Source organism: Lolium rigidum, chromosome 4 (genome assembly GCF_022539505.1).
Source record: "Lolium rigidum isolate FL_2022 chromosome 4, APGP_CSIRO_Lrig_0.1, whole genome shotgun sequence".
NCBI lineage: Eukaryota > Viridiplantae > Streptophyta > Magnoliopsida > Poales > Poaceae > Lolium > Lolium rigidum.
In genome coordinates, this window is record NC_061511.1 from 231,756,225 (window position 1) to 231,776,440 (window position 20,216).

General features: G+C 42.5%; 1 protein-coding gene across 1 annotated transcript; it reads left to right on the forward strand.

Annotated features, from left to right (window-relative positions):
• Positions 1-250: 250 nt before the first annotated feature.
• On the forward strand, positions 251-19,820 carry LOC124648408 (RGG repeats nuclear RNA binding protein A-like). The gene is made up of 4 exons (XM_047188184.1): positions 251-360; positions 501-564; positions 931-1,116; positions 19,556-19,820. The coding sequence occupies exons 1-4, from the start codon at positions 251-253 to the stop codon at positions 19,556-19,558; spliced, it is 363 nt and encodes a 120-aa protein (XP_047044140.1). The 3' UTR covers positions 19,559-19,820.
• The last annotated feature ends 396 nt before the right edge of the window (positions 19,821-20,216 follow it).

Here is a 20,216-nt window from a genome sequence, read left to right on the forward strand (position 1 = left end):
GACTATAGATTATATATGGTTGGTTCCATTTTTGGTCATAGAGGACTATAGATTATATATGGTTGGTTCCATTTTTGTTCTTGATGATGGCTGTGTGACTATGACTCACACTATCTCTTGCCAGCTTCATGCTATCTATGTTTACAATGTATTTTATCATTTGCTTGTTGTTTTATTGTATCATGTATCTGTGGCTATCTATCTATAAGTGTTGCAATAATTTAAATCAAATGTTCGGTGACCTTAGGAGATGACTCTTGAGGAATTTGAGAAAGTAATGGAGGAGAAGCGGAAAGCACTTCTTGCTTTGAAGAGGTCTGAGGAGAGGAAAGTTGAAATTGATAAGGATCTGCAGGCTATGCAACTGCTTTGAACTAAGAAGGGAAATGATGAAGTTTTCATCAAACTGGTATGTTATCCCATTATGCCTTGTTCCCCATGTTTCTTTAACTCGCTAGAGATGTGTGGTTGATCTTTCTCTTTCTTTACGTATTCCGTAGGGTGCTTGATAAGGATGCTTTGAAGAAGAAAGAAAATGCTGAACGAGAGGAGCGTGCCAAGAAGGTCAGGCATTACATCTATTGCTATATTTTCAAATACTATTTCCCCTTAAGTTGCTGCAATACTAACAGAAATGTTGTGATTCTGGTGTTATCATTACCACTTGGGCATTCTGCTGCTTATTTTCGGTATTTCTGAATGCGGTGGTACTAAAAAGAGTGTGAACAAACACTTAGTTTTATGATGCTTGATTTAGGCCTTTCTTGACAAGCATAGTCGCACTTATTTGCCTAATTTGGTTTAGTTGGCCTCTGCTATTGATAAAACACCAATTGACATTCTTGCTTGGTGTGCCCAATTTATGTCAACTAATTCATCTCCACTAATACACAACGATTACTAATCTGGGCCTTTTTCTGTTGCTTTTAGTCTGTGAGCATCAATGAGTTCCTGAAACCTGCTGAGGGAGAAAGGTACTATGGCGGCCGAGGACGCGGCGGCAGGGGGCGTGGTGACCGTGTAGGCTTCCGAGGTGGATTCGGCGGGGGCTATCATGGCCCGCCGGCCGCTCCAGCTATTCAAGACCAGAACCAGTTCCCAACTCTTGGTGGGAAGGTCAGAGGGAAGCAAGAGAAATCATCATCGGCAGGGCAGGAGATGACCGTTGGGGGAAGCGGAGATTGCGGAGGCGATCCGAGTGGTGATTTCGCCACTCCGTCGCCGGCGACGGAGAGATCGTCGGAGTGGCTCCGGGGAAGCCGTTTCTGGCTACTTCAAGCATCCGATGAAGAGGAGGAAGGAGGAGATGTGGAGCTTTCGCCGGAAGTCACCGACTCCGACAGGTCGATCACGTATCTGTGCCGTACTCCCTCACCGGTGAGCGGCATAGACATCGTCGACGACTCGAGGGAGCTCGCGCGGCGGACTCTCAAATGGATCGAGAAGCGTAATGCACAGCGGATGGCGACCAAGGCGTCCATGGTGTTCGCGTCGACGGAAGGTAAGGCCTCATCTTCTCCGATGCCGTCGGGCATGGGTTTGGCAAAAAACAAGTTCTTGGCAAGGCCAGTAATGGAGCCATCGATTTTCAAGGATGATGATGAGGGAGGTTGGACGGTGGTTCGCCGGAGGCATCGGCCGCTGGTGATCACTGGCAATGTCCACGATCCAAAAATTGTGAATAATTCAAAAAGCTCCGAAAATTCTGGTTTGGGCCTGGCTCGATTGCGGGCTAGCCCAACCAACCATCCGGTTCATTGGAACCCAGCTGTAGTGAGGAATCGGTTCTCGCAACGAGCAAGATCGGGCGGAGATCTCGTGCCACGACAAGTCAGGGTTGGGGCCTCGATTGCGGGGCACGCGTTCAGAAAGCTACTAGGGTTTTCCTGGCGCAAAAAAGAGCCGGGAGAACCGGTGTGGCGGCGGTGCGATCTCCCGTCGAAGATGAACGGAGATGGTGGTCGTGGGGGTTTTAACCCAGGGCGAGGTGCTTTCAACGCCGACCGTGGTGGTCTCCAGGGTCGGACCGGCTACCAGGGGCGCGGCTACCAGGGAAGAGGAGGATTCCAGGGTCGTGGTGGCTTCCATGGGCGCGGCAGCACTGCTCCGCGCGGCAGGCAGGGGGCTGGTCGTGGCGGCCATCATGCCTATCAAGGTAACACTGAACAATCTGGTTTGGGAAGTGGGGCAAACTTTGTGCAAGGAGAAAGTAGTGGCATGGGGGGCATGAACAATGAGAATCAGCGTCAACCTTGGGCTGCAAATTATCAGAGAAACCATGGTTTTACTTCTGGGAACAATGGTGGTTATGGTGGCCACCAACAGAGATGGCAGGCTGATCGTGGCTATCAATACCGTCCACGTGACAATGGTGCTAGCATGCAATCACGGGCTAACATTGACGCTGATTTGCTACAACAGATAGTGCAGGCAGTTGTCGCAGCGGTCACGGCAGCAACTAAGGTCACTGAATCAACTCAAGGTGCACCTCCTACGACAGCTTTGACAGGAGGAACGGGGCAGCATGCAATGACATCGGTTGCGACGTCCAATGCAGCTCCACAAGCAACACATGAGATACAGGATAATCAGGGGACAGGTGCCAAAGCAAGGGATAATGAAGGACAAGGTCCTTAGAAGAAGAAGAAGGAGGAAAAGTCAGGGTGTTTCCGGTGTAAGCAACCTGGACATCACATTGACGACTGTCCTACTCCTTTCTGTGATCTATGTGAGTCTGTCCACCATGCTACCCATGCTTGCCACCTTCACCAAGCTCCTAAGCCCACAACAATTCTTCATGGTTATGCAAATGAGGCCCTGATGTTTTTTGAGCTTGCTTGTGGTGCTTTTAAAGCAAAGGTGGAGAACCCAAGATTAGCTAAGATTGCTGTTGATGGAGATGCTATGACTATCCCTGAGCTTATTGATCAACTCAAGAAGATTGTTCCTTCTGACAAGTTCAATTGGGAAGTTTTTCATTTCAAGGAGAATGTATACAGGGTCAAATTACCAAGTAAACAGGAAGTGCAACGTCTTAAAAATCTTGGTACTTATATTTGCAATGATAGGGAATCATGCTTAGTTTTTGACATTTGGTCTTCATTGGAGGAGCCAATGTATTCTTTGCCTGAAGTTTGGGTTCGTGTGTCTGGTTTGCCTAGTGATATTATATCTGATTATTTGTCCTTATGGGGTGTGGGCACTCTTTTTGGCAAGACTCTAGATGTGGACATGGCATATACCAGGAAAAATAAGGTGCTTAGGACCAAGATTGGGTGTTTGGACCGTCGTCTTATTCCCAAAGATTGTGATATGTTTATTAGAAGAGGCTTTTTAAAGTTATTTTTTGAGGTAGAGGAAGATAATGGGAACCAAGAGGTTGATATGGTTGAGGACAACAATGGAGGTGATGGAAATGATGGTGCTCCTAATGGAGAACATAACAAAGAAGGGGGCAATGCAATGGATATGGACCTAAAAGGACAAGATGACATAAATACCTCTAACAATGGCGGACAAGATGGTGCTTTTATTAGTGATGGAGTCCAAGGAATGCAATTGGCTCAATCAGTTGAGGAGATTAATATTGGGTCTATTAAAGTGCCCCTTAGCCCAACAGGTGATCCTTTGTCGTTCAAAAATTGAGTCAAAATATGCTTTTTTCCAATGTTTTATCCCCTGTCCATTTTTGGCTATATGACAAGTCGCAGTACTGATTCTGTAAGGGTACATTGCCCCTATGTGTGGTTTTGGTAATTAATGACAACCCCTATGGACTAATGTTTTCATTGAGTTTATATGAAGGAATATTCCATAGGTACTACTTGCTCTCCATGTGTTGGATTCAAGTATGGATGCCATGACGATAAAGGTATATCTTGTGTATTGGCATCAAGATCATCGGTATGAAGATATATATATGTGATATGATCAATAAGAAGAAATGAAGATGGAGTTCTTATGTGGGACTCAATATTAGCCATGCTCTATCTTATGTGAGTATGTGAAGATACAAGGTTGAGTTGGGCAAGTTCAAGATGAGCGTCTCAAGTGAATCACATACTTGAAGCTTGCCGTCCATTTGGTGATAATGGACATGTGAAGATGTGCATCAATGAAGCTTTCCCATCATAGTGTATGGGGGAGCATTTGTGAGTCGTCACGAAGCAACATTGGTCAAGAGAGGCATTCCGGCTTGAGTGAAGCTTGAAGAGTTATCATCAAGATCAAGCGGGATGCGCAAGGCAAAGGTATGACCTTGCTAGGTTTTCCTTTTACCGGTCTCAAGGTGGATGTTGGGAGACCGGATTATAGGATAGATAGCCGCACTATCAAGAGGGGCTTTCGGTTGGGTAACTTGATCACATCGTCTTAGGGAGCTCAACCCTTTGCATGCATTGCATATTCTTATTGCTTCTTGGTATTTCTCGGTGTGAGGTTCTTGAGCTTGTTGCTAACTTTACAACAAGCCCAAGTTCATCGAAAACGGAGTTCACATGCATCTTCTATTGCGTTTTCGAGGTTGGGTGATTTTACCGGTTATTCATGATATAAGGTTCTACCTTTTATATTCATGATAAAATCCCCTCCTACAGATTCTTGGGTTTTCACTTTCTATTAGATAGCATTTGTTGTTATCTTCCAAGCAAAATTGGTTTCATGCGATTCGGAGTTCGGGAGCAATTGTTATTAAAGAAAAGGAAAAAGAAAAACATTAAATAAAAAAAAGGGGAATGGACCGGCCGACCGACCGGCCTGACCGGCCCGGCCGCCGGCCTGCCCGGTCCGCGCCGGGTCTGGGGCTGATGCCTTCCGGCCGCGGTCCAGGGGGCTTTTGGCCCGTAACCGGCCTCGGGCCCGGTCCGTGACCGGCCTGCCTGGCGCAGCCCCCGGTCCGGCCGGATCCCTTGCTGGGCCGCCTCCGCCCCACTCGGCCCACACGGCCACCTCTGCCCCGCGCGGCCCAGGCGGCCAGCGCTGCCCGCGCGCCCCACGCCTACCTGCCGCCCTGCGGCTCGCCCCGCCTGGGCTGGTCGCCTCCGCGCGGCCCAGTTGCCCAGCCCGGCTTGGCCGGACAGGCAACCGGCCTCCTCAGCCCAGGTTCCGGTCAGCCGGCTGGGCCGCCGGCCTGGGGTGTTTTTCAGCCCGATTTCCTTTGCTTTTTTCCTGTCTTTTTCCCCCAACGGTTCTATTTCCCCCTTAGCTATAAATAGGCTTCTTCCACCTTGAGCCAAATTAGTTCTTCCCATTCTCTCACCTCCATTGTTGCTATTTGAAGAACTTGCTCTCCCCCTTGATTCCTCCAACCATTCTTGCTCATATTTGAGGATTTGAGAGAGGAGATCTAGATCTACACTTCCACCAAACCATTTCTTCTCTAAGTGAGGGAATCTCTTGGGATCTAGATCTTGGAGTCTTTGGTTGACTTTCCCCTTGTTCTTCCTCTCCAATCTCATCCTAGCATTCGTTGCTTTGGTGGGATTTGAGTGTGAAGGACTTGAACACCTCCGGTGTTCTTGCTTTGCATCATTGCATAGTGTTGAGCTCTCCACCACGATTTGTTCGAGTGAGAGACCGTGAGCTTGTTACTCTTGGAGGGTGACCTCCTAGTTGGCTTGGTGATTGGTGCTCCGGTGATCTCTTCAAGAAGATTGTGAAGAGGCCCGGGCTTCTCCTTCGTGGAGCTTGTGAAGTGGTTGTGGAGCTTGCCATCTCCGGAGCGGAGGAAAAGCTAACCATAAGGAAAGGGCCATTATCCTTCGTGGGTGTGGTTCGGAGAATAGGATGAGCCTTCGTGGCGCGGGGAATCCTTCGTGGGACCTCCACTCCTCCAAACGTGACGTACCTTGTTGCAAAGCAAGGGAACACGGGAATACATCCTCGTCTCCGCGTGCCTCGATTATTTCTATACCCGAGCTCTCTTTCCTTGTGATAGCCATCGTGCTTGAAGTACATATATCTTGCTATCACTTGTGCTACATATATCTTGTGCCTATCTTGCTTAGCTCTAGTTGCTATTGTTACACTTAGTTGAGCTTAGCATATTTAGGGTTTGTGCTTGTAAACTAAACGATAGTTTAATTCCGCATTCTTACAAGACAAATCCGCAAGAGTTTGTAATTGCCTATTCACCCCCCTCTAGGCGACATCTCGATCTTTCAATTGGTATCAGAGCAAGGTCTCTCCTTGTTTAAGGCTTCACCGCCTTGAGAGTAAAGATGTCGGCTAGTATAGTGCACAATGACACAATTGTCTTTAATGGCACAAATTATCTTTTGTGGAGAAATTGCTTGCTTTGTAAGCTTCGGACCTTGTGTCCACATATAGAGCAATTTCTAGATGTCGGTTTTTCTCCTCCGATGGATTCTCAAAATCTATCTTTAGAGGATGAGAAAAACTTACATCTTGAAGCTCAAGTATCTAATGAGCTTTTATTCTCTTTGAGACCCGATTTTCGTAGGTTCTTGATATATATAAAGCGAAAATCGTCTCATGAGATGTGGATCAAGCTTAAGGAAATGTTTGGTGGATCCACTTCTCAATTGGTCGGTGGTGACTCCGAGGAGCTCTCTTCCCCTTCACATCATGAAGAGCTCCAAGTTGCTTCCACCTCCGGTCGTGATGATATATCATCTTCTTCCACTTCACCAACGTGTTGCAAGACACAAGGTAATGATATGGTGAGTGGTGAGGGAAATTGCAATGTTGATATTGTGCTCAATAGTGATGACTCTTCATCTCTATCTCATTGCAATGTTTCCTCTTTGGACTTAAACACATCTTGCATTGACAATAATCTACATGCTTGTGTTGATAGTCCTTGCATATCATGTGTAAATTGCTTACATAGATCTCATGAGGATATGCTTGCCTTGTCTTGCTCCCATAATCAAAATGTTTCTATTTCCTCTAGTTGCTTGTTGACTAACATTGTAGAGGAAACCGAACACTCTATGGATCAAGACATGATTTCAAATGAGGATTCAAGAATATCTTCATCTTCATCCTCCGGTATGCACATGTGCCTTATGGCAAATGGACCAAAGGTATCTCCTACTTTGACTCCTAACACACCCTCTAATGATGAGAGTGATGATGATGATAATGATGAAGAACATAATATCTTGGTGCATGATATGGCAATGGTATATGCTTCTCTTCGTGGTAATAAAGAAGCTCGTGCTTATCTCGAACACTCTATGGATACCTTGAATAAATATAGGGAAACCATAGTGGAGTTGGAGTCCCATGTTGAAAATGGGGAAATGAGATTCACTCTCCTCAAGCATGAGCTAAAAGATGAGAAGCATGCTAATTTCATGCTTACACAAAAAATTGAATCCTATATGCATGAAAATGAGAAAACTATTGTTGATGCTTGTGCTACTAACTCTAATTCTTGTGAAGCATCGACCTTAAAGGAGAATGTTGAGCTAAGGGCTCAACTTGAGTTGCTAACTAGCAATTATAGGGAATTGGAAGAAAGTCATAAAAAGCTCTCAAGCTCTCATGATGAACTTCTAATTTCCTATGATGGGCTAAAGTTAGCTCATGAGGCAAGTATCACTAAGGTAACATCTTGTGAGCCTCATATGGATGTTAGCACAATCTATACTACAAATGTTATATTGCCATGTGCTAGTCCTTGTAATCCATCTAGTCAAACTAGTGATACACCTTGTGTTGGATTACTCACTTTGCCTTGTTGCTCTAACAATGAAGCTTATACTTCCTCTAGTACTTGTATTTCTACTAACCATGTAGAGGAAATAAAAGAGCTCGAGGCTCAAGTCCTTTCTTTGAAGAAAGACTTGGAAAAGCGTCATGAAGGGAAATCCGCACTTGACAAGATGCTAAGTGTGCAACAATCCCCCAATGACAAAAGTGGACTTGGATTCAACTCCAATAACAAGAACAAGTCCAAGAGCAAGAGCAACAAGAAGAAGGGCCAAGACAAAGTCAAGGATCCGGCCAAGTTGGTTTGCTTCAAGTGCAAGGTTGAAGGGCATCATGTTAGATCATGCCCATTGAAGAAGAAGAAGCACTTGAGTGAGAAACAACAAGGGAAACGGCCACAAGGTCAAGGTCAAGCTCATGCTCGACCTCAAGTTGAAGATAGGGCACTTCCCAAGAAGAATCAAGATATTGTTCCCCAAGAGAAGAAATCAATAAAGAAGAGAAAGGGGAACACTTGCTACTTATGTCGTGAGAAGGGGCACTTTGCTTCTTCTTGCTTAGGTGGTACCTTATCTAACCCTATAATTGTTGATGATGATTATTCTCTAGGGAAGGATAAGGATGGCAATGTGTTTGCCAAGTTTGTTGGAACTCAAAGTGGTTTCAAGAAAAGAACCATTTGGGTTGCCAAGCCTATTGTGACTAACCTCTTAGGACCCAACTTGGTTGGGGACCAACAATCTCAAACTTGATCAATAGGTGCATGTGGAGGGCATTGGAGATTTGGCTACTTCATGAAGAATTAAGGGATCTTCATATATTATATTTTTACCAAGCCAAGTCGTATGGATTATCATCTATATCTTATATCCAATGTTCCTCTTTGCGGTAACTTATACTTCAACTCTTCATGTTTATTGTAAGTTACTTGCCCCTTTGCATGTTTGGTTTTGTACCAAATATGTGTATGTATGTGTTGTGTCTTACTTGCTTATCTTGTGTATTCAAGTATGTTTGTTTGACTCATCATATACTTGTGTATTGTTTTGAGCCTAATGCATCTTGATGATATCTTATTTGGCTCTCTTTGAGTGATTAATGGAACATCCCATTTTGGGGGAGTGATATGCTTTGTGCATCTCTCTTTCTATAAAATGTGTGTATATGGGTAGCACCACTTAGTATTGATATTGCAAGATTATCTAGTCACTATGTGGTGTGTCATACTCATGAGAAATTCAAATTCTAAAATATCCATTAATCATCTCTAGTCGAATTTTAGTTGCCTCGTGTTTAGGAAGAAATGTTTTATCACATTATGGGGGAGTAATATGTTTTGTACATATCACAAGCCTAGAAAATGTGAACATATGAGGTTATGCCACTTAGAGTTGATGCTCTTAATTATCTTGTTCCTAGGTGGCATGTTTGCTCAAACAAGCTCCACTTGTAGTAAAAAGATTTTATTGCTCATCTTTTGGTTCTTGTTTGAATAAGAAATTCTTGGTGCGGTTTTTCCTCAAGTACATATCTCTATATCTTATTTGGGACACCGTTTGCTTCAAGTTATTCTAATCATTGCCGTGCGTGATTGTGTGACTAGTTGAAGTTATCAAGAATCTTCATCCATGCATAGTGCTTAATTCTATATACTTATCCTATGCCTGTTATTGTGAAGTTGATCCTTACTATCTTTGTCAATTCACCACCGGAAATTATTTCCAATATACTCATTGTCTTTGACAATTGATAACCTTATATGTGGTTGAATTTATGGATCACCTTCACCTTGGATTGCTTCTTATTGTCTTATTTTATTTCCAACAAATCCTTGTTGCTCCCATGTGTCTTCCTTGTCTCTTTGAAAAATCTTTTGATAAATTATCTTGATTCATATCAAGTGTTTGTTTTGGAAGACAAACCTTTTCTTTATGGTACATTGTGCCATTGTGAAAGGTGTAGAGGGTTTGGTTTATTTGTTCGAACCTTGCTCTTTTGGGGAGTTTGCTATCTCATTCCTTCTTACATATTCTATTAGCTTGAATGAGATAAATCTTTGAGCATGTTTGCTTTATTTCATCCTCTATGCTCAATGGTTTCTTCTTAGTTCACTTGTTGAACTTTGTTGAACAAATCTTTTGTGATTTGCTTCTTAGATATAATTTGGACAACAAATTTGTTTTGTGACACCTCTATGCCTTATTTAATTCCTTTGGTGTTTTGTCCAAAGTATATCTTTCTTGGATCTTTAAAAGTTTTGGTGCATGCTTATATGTAATTTGTTTATACTTGTAGCATGCTTGCTTTCTTTCGATCCATTATGTAGGATATACTCCATCAAATCCTAAATGGCTAAGATGTGCATGAAATTCAAACTTCATCTAAATATGCACATGTTTATATGGAGTGTGTCCTATATATTGTGGTTAGTCTAACCATGTTGGACCCAATGAGTTTGGGGACCAAGATGTACTTGAATGATGTTTTAGGTACATTGGAGATGCAATGGAGGCTTGTCTCATCTATAAGGAAGGTGTTGTCACCATATGAGAATTGGAGTCAAGCTAGGATGATCGATGAACTCTTATCTACTACATCAAGTCATTGCTATCTCGGTAACAAGTATCTTATTCATGCACTCTCATATAGCATCCAACCTCTTGTAGGTTGTATCTTGGCATGAAATTATTTATTTCGAAAATATTGCGGTTCTTGAAAAACCCTTTTAAAGTAAAACTTCTTATTGAACATTTGAGTAATTTGAGAAGATGCATATGATAGGTTATATATATATATCATATTTTATGATTCACCTATCACAAATATGCCCTCTAGCAATTTATTGCATATCAATTCCTCAAAGAGCTCTTGTGTGCAATATTGATGAATTTGTGAAATAAATCCGTATTTGTGATACTTGTTGCCTTTCTCAAAACACTCCAACTAGCTCTACTTCCCTTATTGTTAGTTGTAATGTTTTTGAGGTTTAACTTGGTTGAAGTTCATTCATATATACCATAAGTGAAAATTGGAGCCATAGGCTATATATGCTTCTTAAGCAAACATCCTTTGGTATATTTTATGACTTCATCTTGGATATCTTGTTTTATCTATTTTGTTAACCTCTTGTGTGTGCATGTTTCTTTATGGATCACTTTGTCCACTTTAGAAACTCATATACATAAGAGTGTTAATCCATCACCTTGATATCCTTGATCTTTGCCGACCATCTTTTATCCCTTTTTTTTTGTGGGTTGGTAAAGAAAATTTATGAGTGCTTGGTTTATTTATTTTCTTCATGCACTCATATCTCGTAATTGTTGGATTAAAGTTGTTCTTGATAAGCATACTCTCTTTATCTTAGTTGTGTTCTAAATGATATATAGGGAGTGAGGATTCCATGTTTGTGCATATTGTATTCAAATGCAAACATTATAAATTGTGCACGAACCTTGGGGAGCTTTCTTATTTTTAGAGCACTATATCTCTCTTATCATGATATCTTTGTTTGTCCAATTGGATCTTTGATTGCTTGCTTTATTTGTTGAAGCTCACCTCACCATGTTATCTTTATGCAATCTTTGATCCTCAATATAGTTTGACTTCCTTCAAGTATTCATCATTGGATATGTGCACTTGATTCCACTCAAATTATGAGAAGTGCACACTTTGGGGAGGAACTCACATTATATTGGCCTTCTAAATTTTTCACCCATTTTGACAATCGATGCCAATGGGGGAGAAGTTTAGAGGGTTTAAGGGAATGGTTTTATACTTAAGTTTGGTTTGTGCTTAAGTGTTTTGCCTCTCATGCATTCCATATTTATATGTCTTGCATGGTTGTATATATATAGTGGAAACTATCCCAAAGGTTAATCTTGACAATATATGCAATGAATTCATGATTCATCACACGTGCATACATTGTGGGGGAGTTTTCTCTATATATATTGGTTCTACTCACATCCATTGCATTTGTTGTAGTTGTGTGAGTAGAGCCGGTTTTGATATGGGCTAGTAGCTTTGTGTTACTTGACCATATCAAATACAACCTCTTGTATACAACTTATTCTCGGATAAGTTGCGTACTTGTCACTAATATTCATTATATAAACCCTCTTATTGTGGTTGTCATCAATTACCAAAATGGGGGAGATTGTAAGGGTACATTGCCCCTATGTGTGGTTTTGGTAATTAATGACAACCCCTATGGACTAATGTTTTCATTGAGTTTATATGAAGGAATATTCCATAGGTACTACTTGCTCTCCATGTGTTGGATTCAAGTATGGATGCCATGACGATAAAGGTATATCTTGTGTATTGGCATCAAGACCATCGGTATGAAGATATATATATATGTGATATGATCAATAAGAAGAAATGAAGATGGAGTTCTTATGTGGGACTCAATATTAGCCATGCTCTATCTTATGTGAGTATGTGAAGATACAAGGTTGAGTTGGGCAAGTTCAAGATGAGCGTCTCAAGTGAATCACATACTTGAAGCTTGCCGTCCATTTGATGATAATGGACTTGTGAAGATGTGCATCAATGGAGCTTTCCCATCATAGTGTATGGGGGAGCATTTGTGAGTCGTCACGAAGCAACATTGGTCAAGAGAGGCATTCAGCTGAGTGAAGCTTGAAGAGTTATCATCAAGATCAAGCGGGATGCGCAAGGCAAAGGTATGGCCTTGCTAGGTTTTCCTTTTACCGGTCTCAAGGTGGATGTTGGGAGACCGGATTATAGGATAGATAGCCGCACTATTAAGAGGGGCTTTCGGTTGGGTAACTTGATCACATCGTCTTAGGGAGCTCAACCCTTTGCATACTTTGCATATCCTTATTGCTTCTTGGTGTTTCTCTATGTGAGGTTCTTGAGCTTGTTGCTAGCTTTACAACAAGCCCAAGTTCATCGAAAACGGAGTTCACATGCATCTTCTATTGCGTTTTCGAGGTTGGGTGATTTTACCGGTTATTCATGATATAAGGTTCTACCTTTTATATTCATGATAAAATCCCCTCCTACAGATTCTTGGGTTTTCACTTTCTATTAGATAGCATTTGTTGTTATCTTCCAAGCAAAATTGGTTTCATGCGATTCGGAGTTCGGGAGCAATTGTTATTAAAGAAAAGGAAAAAGAAAAACATTAAATGAAAAAAAGGGGAATGGACCGGCCGACCGACCGGCCTGACCGGCCCGGCCGCCGGCCTGCCCGGTCCGCGCCGGTCCGGGGCTGATGCCTTCCGGCCGCGGTCCGGGGGCTTTGGCCCGTAACCGGCCTCGGGCCCGGTCCGTGACCGGCCTGCTCGGCGCAGCCCCGGTCCGGCCGGATCCCTTGCCGGGCCGCCTCCGCCCCACTCGGCCCACACGGCCACCTCTGCCCCGCGCGGCCCAGGCTGCCAGCGCTGCCCGCGCGCCCCACGCCTACCTGCCGCCCTGCGGCTCGCCCCGCCTGGGCTGGTCGCCTCCGCGCGGCCCAGTTGCCTCGCCCGGCTGGCAGGCCGGCCTGGCCGGACAGGCAACCGGCCTCCTCAGCCAGGTTCCGGTCAGCCGGCTGGGCCGCCGGCCTGGGGTGTTTTTCAGCCCGATTTCCTTTGCTTTTTTCCTGTCTTTTTCCCCCAACGGTTCTATTTCCCCCTTAGCTATAAATAGGCTTCTTCCACCTTGAGCCAAACTAGTTCTTCCCATTCTCTCTCCCCCATTGCTACTATTTGAAGAACTTGCTCTCCCCCTTGATTCCTCCAACCATTCTTGCTCATATTTGAGGATTTGAGAGAGGAGATCTAGATCTACACTTCCACCAAACCGTTTCTTCTCTAAGTGAGGGAATCTCTTGGGATCTAGATCTTGGAGTCTTTGGTTGACTTTCCCCCTTGTTCTTCCTCTCCAATCTCATCCTAGCATTCATTGCTTTGGTGGGATTTGAGTGTGAAGGACTTGAACACCTCCGGTGTTCTTGCTTTGCATCATTGCATAGTGTTGAGCTCTCCACCACGATTTGTTCGAGTGAGAGACCGTGAGCTTGTTACTCTTGGAGGGTGACCTCCTAGTTGGCTTGGTGATTGGTGCTCCGGTGATCTCTTCAAGAAGATTGTGAAGAGGCCCGGGCTTCTCCTTCGTGGAGCTTGTGAAGTGGTTGTGGAGCTTGCCATCTCCGGAGCGGAGGAAAAGCTAACCATAAGGAAAGGGCCATTATCCTTCGTGGGTGTGGTTCGGAGAATAGGGTGAGCCTTCGTGGCGCGGGGAATCCTTCGTGGGACCTCCACTCCTCCAAACGTGACGTACCTTGTTGCAAAGCAAGGGAACACGGGAATACATCCTCGTCTCCGCGTGCCTCGGTTATTTCTATACCCGAGCTCTCTTTCCTTGTGATAGCCATCGTGCTTGAAGTACATATATCTTGCTATCACTTGTGCTACATATATCTTGTGCCTATCTTGCTTAGCTCTAGTTGCTATTGTTACACTTAGTTGAGCTTAGCATATTTAGGGTTTGTGCTTGTAAACTAAACGATAGTTTAATTCCGCATTCATACAAGACAAATCCGCAAGAGTTTGTAATTGCCTATTCACCCCCCCTCCAGGCGACATCTCGATCTTTCAGATTCCCATGTTGATTGTGTGCCAGGTTTATCCATCTTGGGATTGCCCAAGGTGGCTTTGGGATCGGTGATGCTGACTGGCAGTAAATCGGCGCGCAGACATGCAGGGGAGCAGCAGTTGCTATCGACCTCGGTCAGGGTGCTGCCAGCCGAAGGTCAGCGGGCGGGCGAACTGGGGATGGCCACGTGCGACCGTGCTGCTCACACTGCGGCTAAGGAGGGATATGCTGTGGCCACTGATGCCGCTGTGGACAGTAGTGGGCGGAGGCTTTTGGCACAGAAGATCAGCGTGCAGGAGCTGGCGGCAAGTGGATGCTCTCCACTGCCGGCCACTGTAGAGGAGACAGCGCGCCCGGGATCTTCTACGCCGGCGCAGACTAAACTGAATGCACACGCGCTGTCGTGGCCGCAGAAAATCATGCCAGCCAGTGCTGCGTGGGACCAGGCGGCCAGAGCCAATCATTGGCCAATTGATGGCCAATCATTGGGGGCACAGGCTGATGCTGCTCCCAGATCTTCTACGCAAGATGCTCCTGTAGCTAACGGTACGGATCAAGTTTCAACGTTTGCGATTAATTGTTTTAATTCGAAGGTTGATGGAAATGATTTTTTGATGGCTGGAGGGAATCTTTTTAATACAGGGATTTTTCGTAATACAATGGGTGCTTTGGATTTGGCAAAAGAGAATGAGGGAGAAGAGTTCATGTTGCATAGCGGAGAAGGGAAACTCCATATTGATGATCAGAATAGGGTGGGGATTGCCTCGCCCCAGAGGATCATTGGTAATTTCTCTACTCCTTTCACAAATGAATTAAATTCTTCATTTTCTCTTATTGAGTGTTCACCTGATAATGTGCCAGTTAATCCAACTGTCGAAGAGGTTATTGCTTTTGGGGGTATTCCAAAGCCCTCATCTGGAGTGAGGTCTAGTACTAGGCTGGGAAATCAGATGGATGGGGATATGACACAGATAGACAAAGCTATGAAGAGGGCACAGATGCGTGATGATCCTCCTAATACAGGTAAGCTGTCAATTCCGAAGCTTTCCATTGTTAATATTCCAGAGTCTGATTTTATACATAGAGCGGAGTCTTTAGGAGTGTCCCTGGGGAAAAATGAAATGGAGGTGGCAAAATCTATTAGGGGTATTAAGAGTTTAGAGGAAAAACGTATCTTAACAATTTTGCAAAAGAATGTAGATGAGAATTTGAATAAGGATGAGGGGTCATCGACTCTTGTTATGTCTAAAGTATCTACTCTATGTGAGGACTTAATCGAGGATGAGAGTATTCCACTGGAATTAGATGATCAGTTGGAACATCTAAAACCGGTTATCAAGGGGAAAAAAATGAGACAAAGGAAAACATATGACACTAATAATATTCGCAAAAGTACTAGGAGAAGAATTAAAAAACAATTTTCATGATGCAGAATCTAAAAGGCATGAATTGGAATCCAGGGGGTTTTGGAGATACTGCAAATCATTTGTTTGTCAGAGAGGCTATTAGGGAACAAAAGTTAGATTTTCTAGCCTTGTTGGAGACTGGGAAATCAAACTTCTCTATACCTTTTCTGAATCAACTTGCGGCAGGATACAATTATTCTTGGTTTTGTCTACCTCCTCCATGGTAGGTCTGGAGGTAATCTAGTAGGAATAAATTCAGACACCCTACAGGTGATAAAGGTTACTACTGGGGATTTTTGTGTAAAATTTCATATAAAATGCAAAAGAGATGGTTTTGAATGGATTTTGGTGCCGGTTTATGGGGCTGCCCAAGACATGCACAAGGGCGAATTTTTAGCAGAATTAGTGCGAACATGTGAGTCTGAAACATTACCTATGTTGGTAGGTGGTGATTTCAATTCGAAAAAGGGAAGAAAAGAATAATAATAATTTTCAAGCTCGATGGCCTTTTGTGTTTAATACAATTATTGAACATTTAAACTTAAGAGAAATTGCTCTTTCGGGGAGACAATATACGTGGGCGAGTCGTCGAGATGAACCTACTTATGAGAAGTTAGGTAGAGTTCTAGCATCAATCTCTTGGGAACATAAATTTCCTTTAGTAACTGTTCGTCCATTAACAAGGGCGGAGTCTGATCATACACCGATTCTCATTGACTCAGGGGTTAAAGCTCACCTGGGTAATATCTCAAAATTCTCTTTTGAGCTACATTGGTTGAAACAGGAGGGTTTTTTGAGATGATACAGAAGGAGTGGAATTCGGTGACATCTGGCTTTAATCCTATTGATGTTTGGTTAAATAAATTAAGACATATTAGAAAGTTTCTCAAAGGCTGGGCAAAAAATCAAAGTGGGAAATACAAAAAGGAGAAAGAGAGACTATTAGGCATTATAGATCATTTTGATATTAAAGCGGAAACTAATCCTTTGAATCCGCATGAACGAGAGGAGCTTAAAAAAGCAAATGAGGGTTTGAGTAAGTTACGGCGGGAGGAAGAATCTAAATGGGCTCAACGCGCAAAAGTTAAGCATATCCAAGAAGGGGGGAATAATACGAGGTATTTCCATTTGATTGCAAATGGTAAACATCGGAAAAAGAAATTTTTTCAGTTAGAGCAACAAGAAGGAACAATTGTTGGAGAAGACAACCTTAAGGTTTATATAACTAAATTTTATAAAAAATTATTTGGGCCACCGGAATCGACCAACATCTCTTTAATAGAAGGAGTGGTGCATGATATTCCACAGATTTCAGCTAATGAAAATGATATTCTAACAAATCCTTTTACTGAAGAGGAGGTGTTTGAGGCGATATCACAGATGGAACATAATAAAGCACCGGGTCCTGATGGTTTTCCGGCGGAGTTTTATCAAAAATTTTGGGATATAATAAAGTTGGATTTGATGGCACTTTTTAATGAGTTGAGTACAGGAGATTTGTCTCTTTACAAACTGAATTTTGGGGTCATCACTTTATTACCCAAAAAAGAGGATGCGGTACAGATTCAACAATATAGACCTATTTGTCTACTAAATGTGTGTTTCAACAAATAGAATAACGGGGATTGCCCCAAAGGTTATTAAACCAACACAAACTGCTTTTATGCTGGGAAGAAATATTTTAGAAGGGGTTGTCATTCTCCATGAGACGATTCATGAACTTCATACTAAAAAATTGGATGGGGTATTATTTAAGATTGACTTTGAGAAAGCATACGATAAAGTTAAGTGGTCTTTCCTACAACAAACCTTGAGAATGAAAGGTTTTGCTACGGAATGGTGTAGCTTAATTCAGAAATTTGTGCAAGGTGGGAGTGTGGGAGTAAAGGTAAATGATGACATTGGTCATTATTTTCAAACAAAGAAAGGTTTGCGGCAAGGGGACTCTTTGTCCCCAATGTTATTCAACATTGTTGTAGATATGCTTGCCATCTTAATTGAACGAGCAAAAAATGATGGTCAGATTGGAGGGCTTATTCCTCATCTTGTTGAGGGGGGCATCTCTATACTACAATATGCCGATGATACAATCCTTTTTTTGGATCATGACCTCCTCAAAGCTGTAAACATGAAGTTAATTCTATGCATATTTGAAGAACTATCAGGACTTAAAATTAACTTCCACAAAAGTGAGCTTTTCTGTTTTGGGAAGACAAAGGATGAAGAGGATCAATATAAACAGATCTTTGGATGTGATGTTGGATCTCTCCCCTTTAGATATTTAGGTATTCCGATCCATTATAGAAAACTGAAAAATTCTGACTGGTATCCAGTTGAAACACGGTTTGAAAGCAAACTGGGATGCTGGAGAGGAAAACTATTATCTTACGGAGATAGATTGGTCCTTATCAATTCAGTTTTAACTAGTTTACCTATGTTCATGTTATCCTTTCTAGAGATACCTGTTGGGGTAAGGAAACGATTGGATTTCTATAGATCTAGGTTTTTCTGGCAATCTGATGAAAATAAGAAAAAATATAGGCTTACAAAATGGAATATTGTTTGTTGGCCTAAAGATCAAGGCGGTTTAGGTATTGAGGTACTCGAACTCAAAAATAAATCCTTATTAAGTAAATGGTTGTTTAAGTTGCTTAATGAGGATGGGGTGTGGCAGGAATTGTTACACAATAAATACTTAAGGCATAAGACCTTATCGGCAGTACAACCCAAGCCCACAGATTCTTCTTTCTGGAAGGGGTTAATGCGAGTGAAGGAGGAGTTTTTTAATAGAGGCTTTTTTAAAATTGGAAATGGTATGAGTACTCGTTTCTGGGAAGATGCTTGGTTAGGGAAAACCCCTCTGGCAAATCAATATCCGTCATTATATAATATTGTGCGTCACAAAAATGTAACGGTAGCTCAAGTGTTAGCTCAAACCCCACTGAATATTAGTTTCAGACGGGCGTTATTGGGAAACATATGGACTTTATGGTTGCAGTTATGCCGAAAACTAATGGCGGTAAATCTAAATGATGAACAGGATCGCTTTGTTTGGGAATTGACAACCAATGGTAAATTTACGGTAAAATCTATGTATGAAGATCTTATGAGTGATCATACCCCATACTTGAGAAAATATTTGTGGAAAGTTAAAGTCCCTTTAAAAATACGTATATTTATGTGATTCTTTAGTAACAAGGTACTATTAACTAAAGATAATTTAGCTAAACGGAATTGGAACGGATGTATGAAGTATGTTTTCTGTGGTGAACAGGAAACCGTCGAACATCTATTCATTGAGTGTCCATTAGCTAAACTTCTTTGGCGTACGGTTAATTTCACTTTTGATCTTCCACCTCCAACCAATATTACAAATATGTTTGGAAATTGGTTAAATGGGGTAGATAGACAATCTAAAGCTTTCATCCGTGTTGGGGTTTCTGCTTTATGTTGGTCTATTTGGAGGGCAAGAAATGATCTTATCTTTAACAAAAAACAATCTTTTCATTACTTGCAGGTTATTCATATGATGGCTCACTGGGTTCAGCTATGGGCTCTCCTTTCGCCGGAGGGACTACGGGATGCCATGGCTTCTGGATGCACACGGCTCCAGACGGTCGCTCGGGATATCTTGTGCCAGGCTGGCTGACGTCATACTAGGAGGCTACAGTGATGTGTAGTTTTACTATGTTCTATTTGTTCCGCTGGTTGATTTTTGTATCAACTGTAGGCGATGATTGAGATGCGAGTTATGTAAGACTTAAGACTTAATACTACTGCTTTTTAATAAAAGGCCGTGTGCATCATCATGATGCAGAAGCCGGGGTTAAACTCCTCATTTTAAAAAAAAAACTCTTGGTGGGAAGTGAAATCTCATGTTATCTTGTCGTTGTTCTGCCAACCTTAAATTTTGTTGGTTACCTTATGTTTTTGTTCGACTTTTATTAAAACAAATAATTGTGTTCGTGTGTGTGGATCATTCACCCTTGTGTCAGTCGACTATGTAAATCCAGAGTTGTTTGTCACTTGTCAGAGTTTTGTAGGCTGTTTTGTGCCCCTCACCAATTCATACATGTTGCAGCCTTGTCAATGTGATACGACGATCCAGCAGATATGCTGGTTATTTGAAAGTAACTTCTATATATAGAGGATGAAGTGTCTGTAGTACGAACATAGTTTTTCGATACTACACTGTAGATATCGTGGAACCTCTTCGATTATCGGTCTGTTTTACGATCCGTACACCAGTTTGGCAATTAGCAATTTTCATTCTTAAATGTTGCATCCTCTGTTTTTGTTGTGGTATGATTATGTGGATCTGGATGCTGTTAATTTGTAGGTGTCCTATATCATTAGGACGCATCAAACACACGGAGGAATAGGAACCCGGATGAGAAGGTACTCCGTTCAACATTTCACAAACCACGAATAACTCATTGAATTGTGCTGTACTTAATTAATTAAATAGGTGTTCATTTAATAAATATTTCGGAGAAAGATCAACTAGCTTTGACTTCAAGGCTCTAT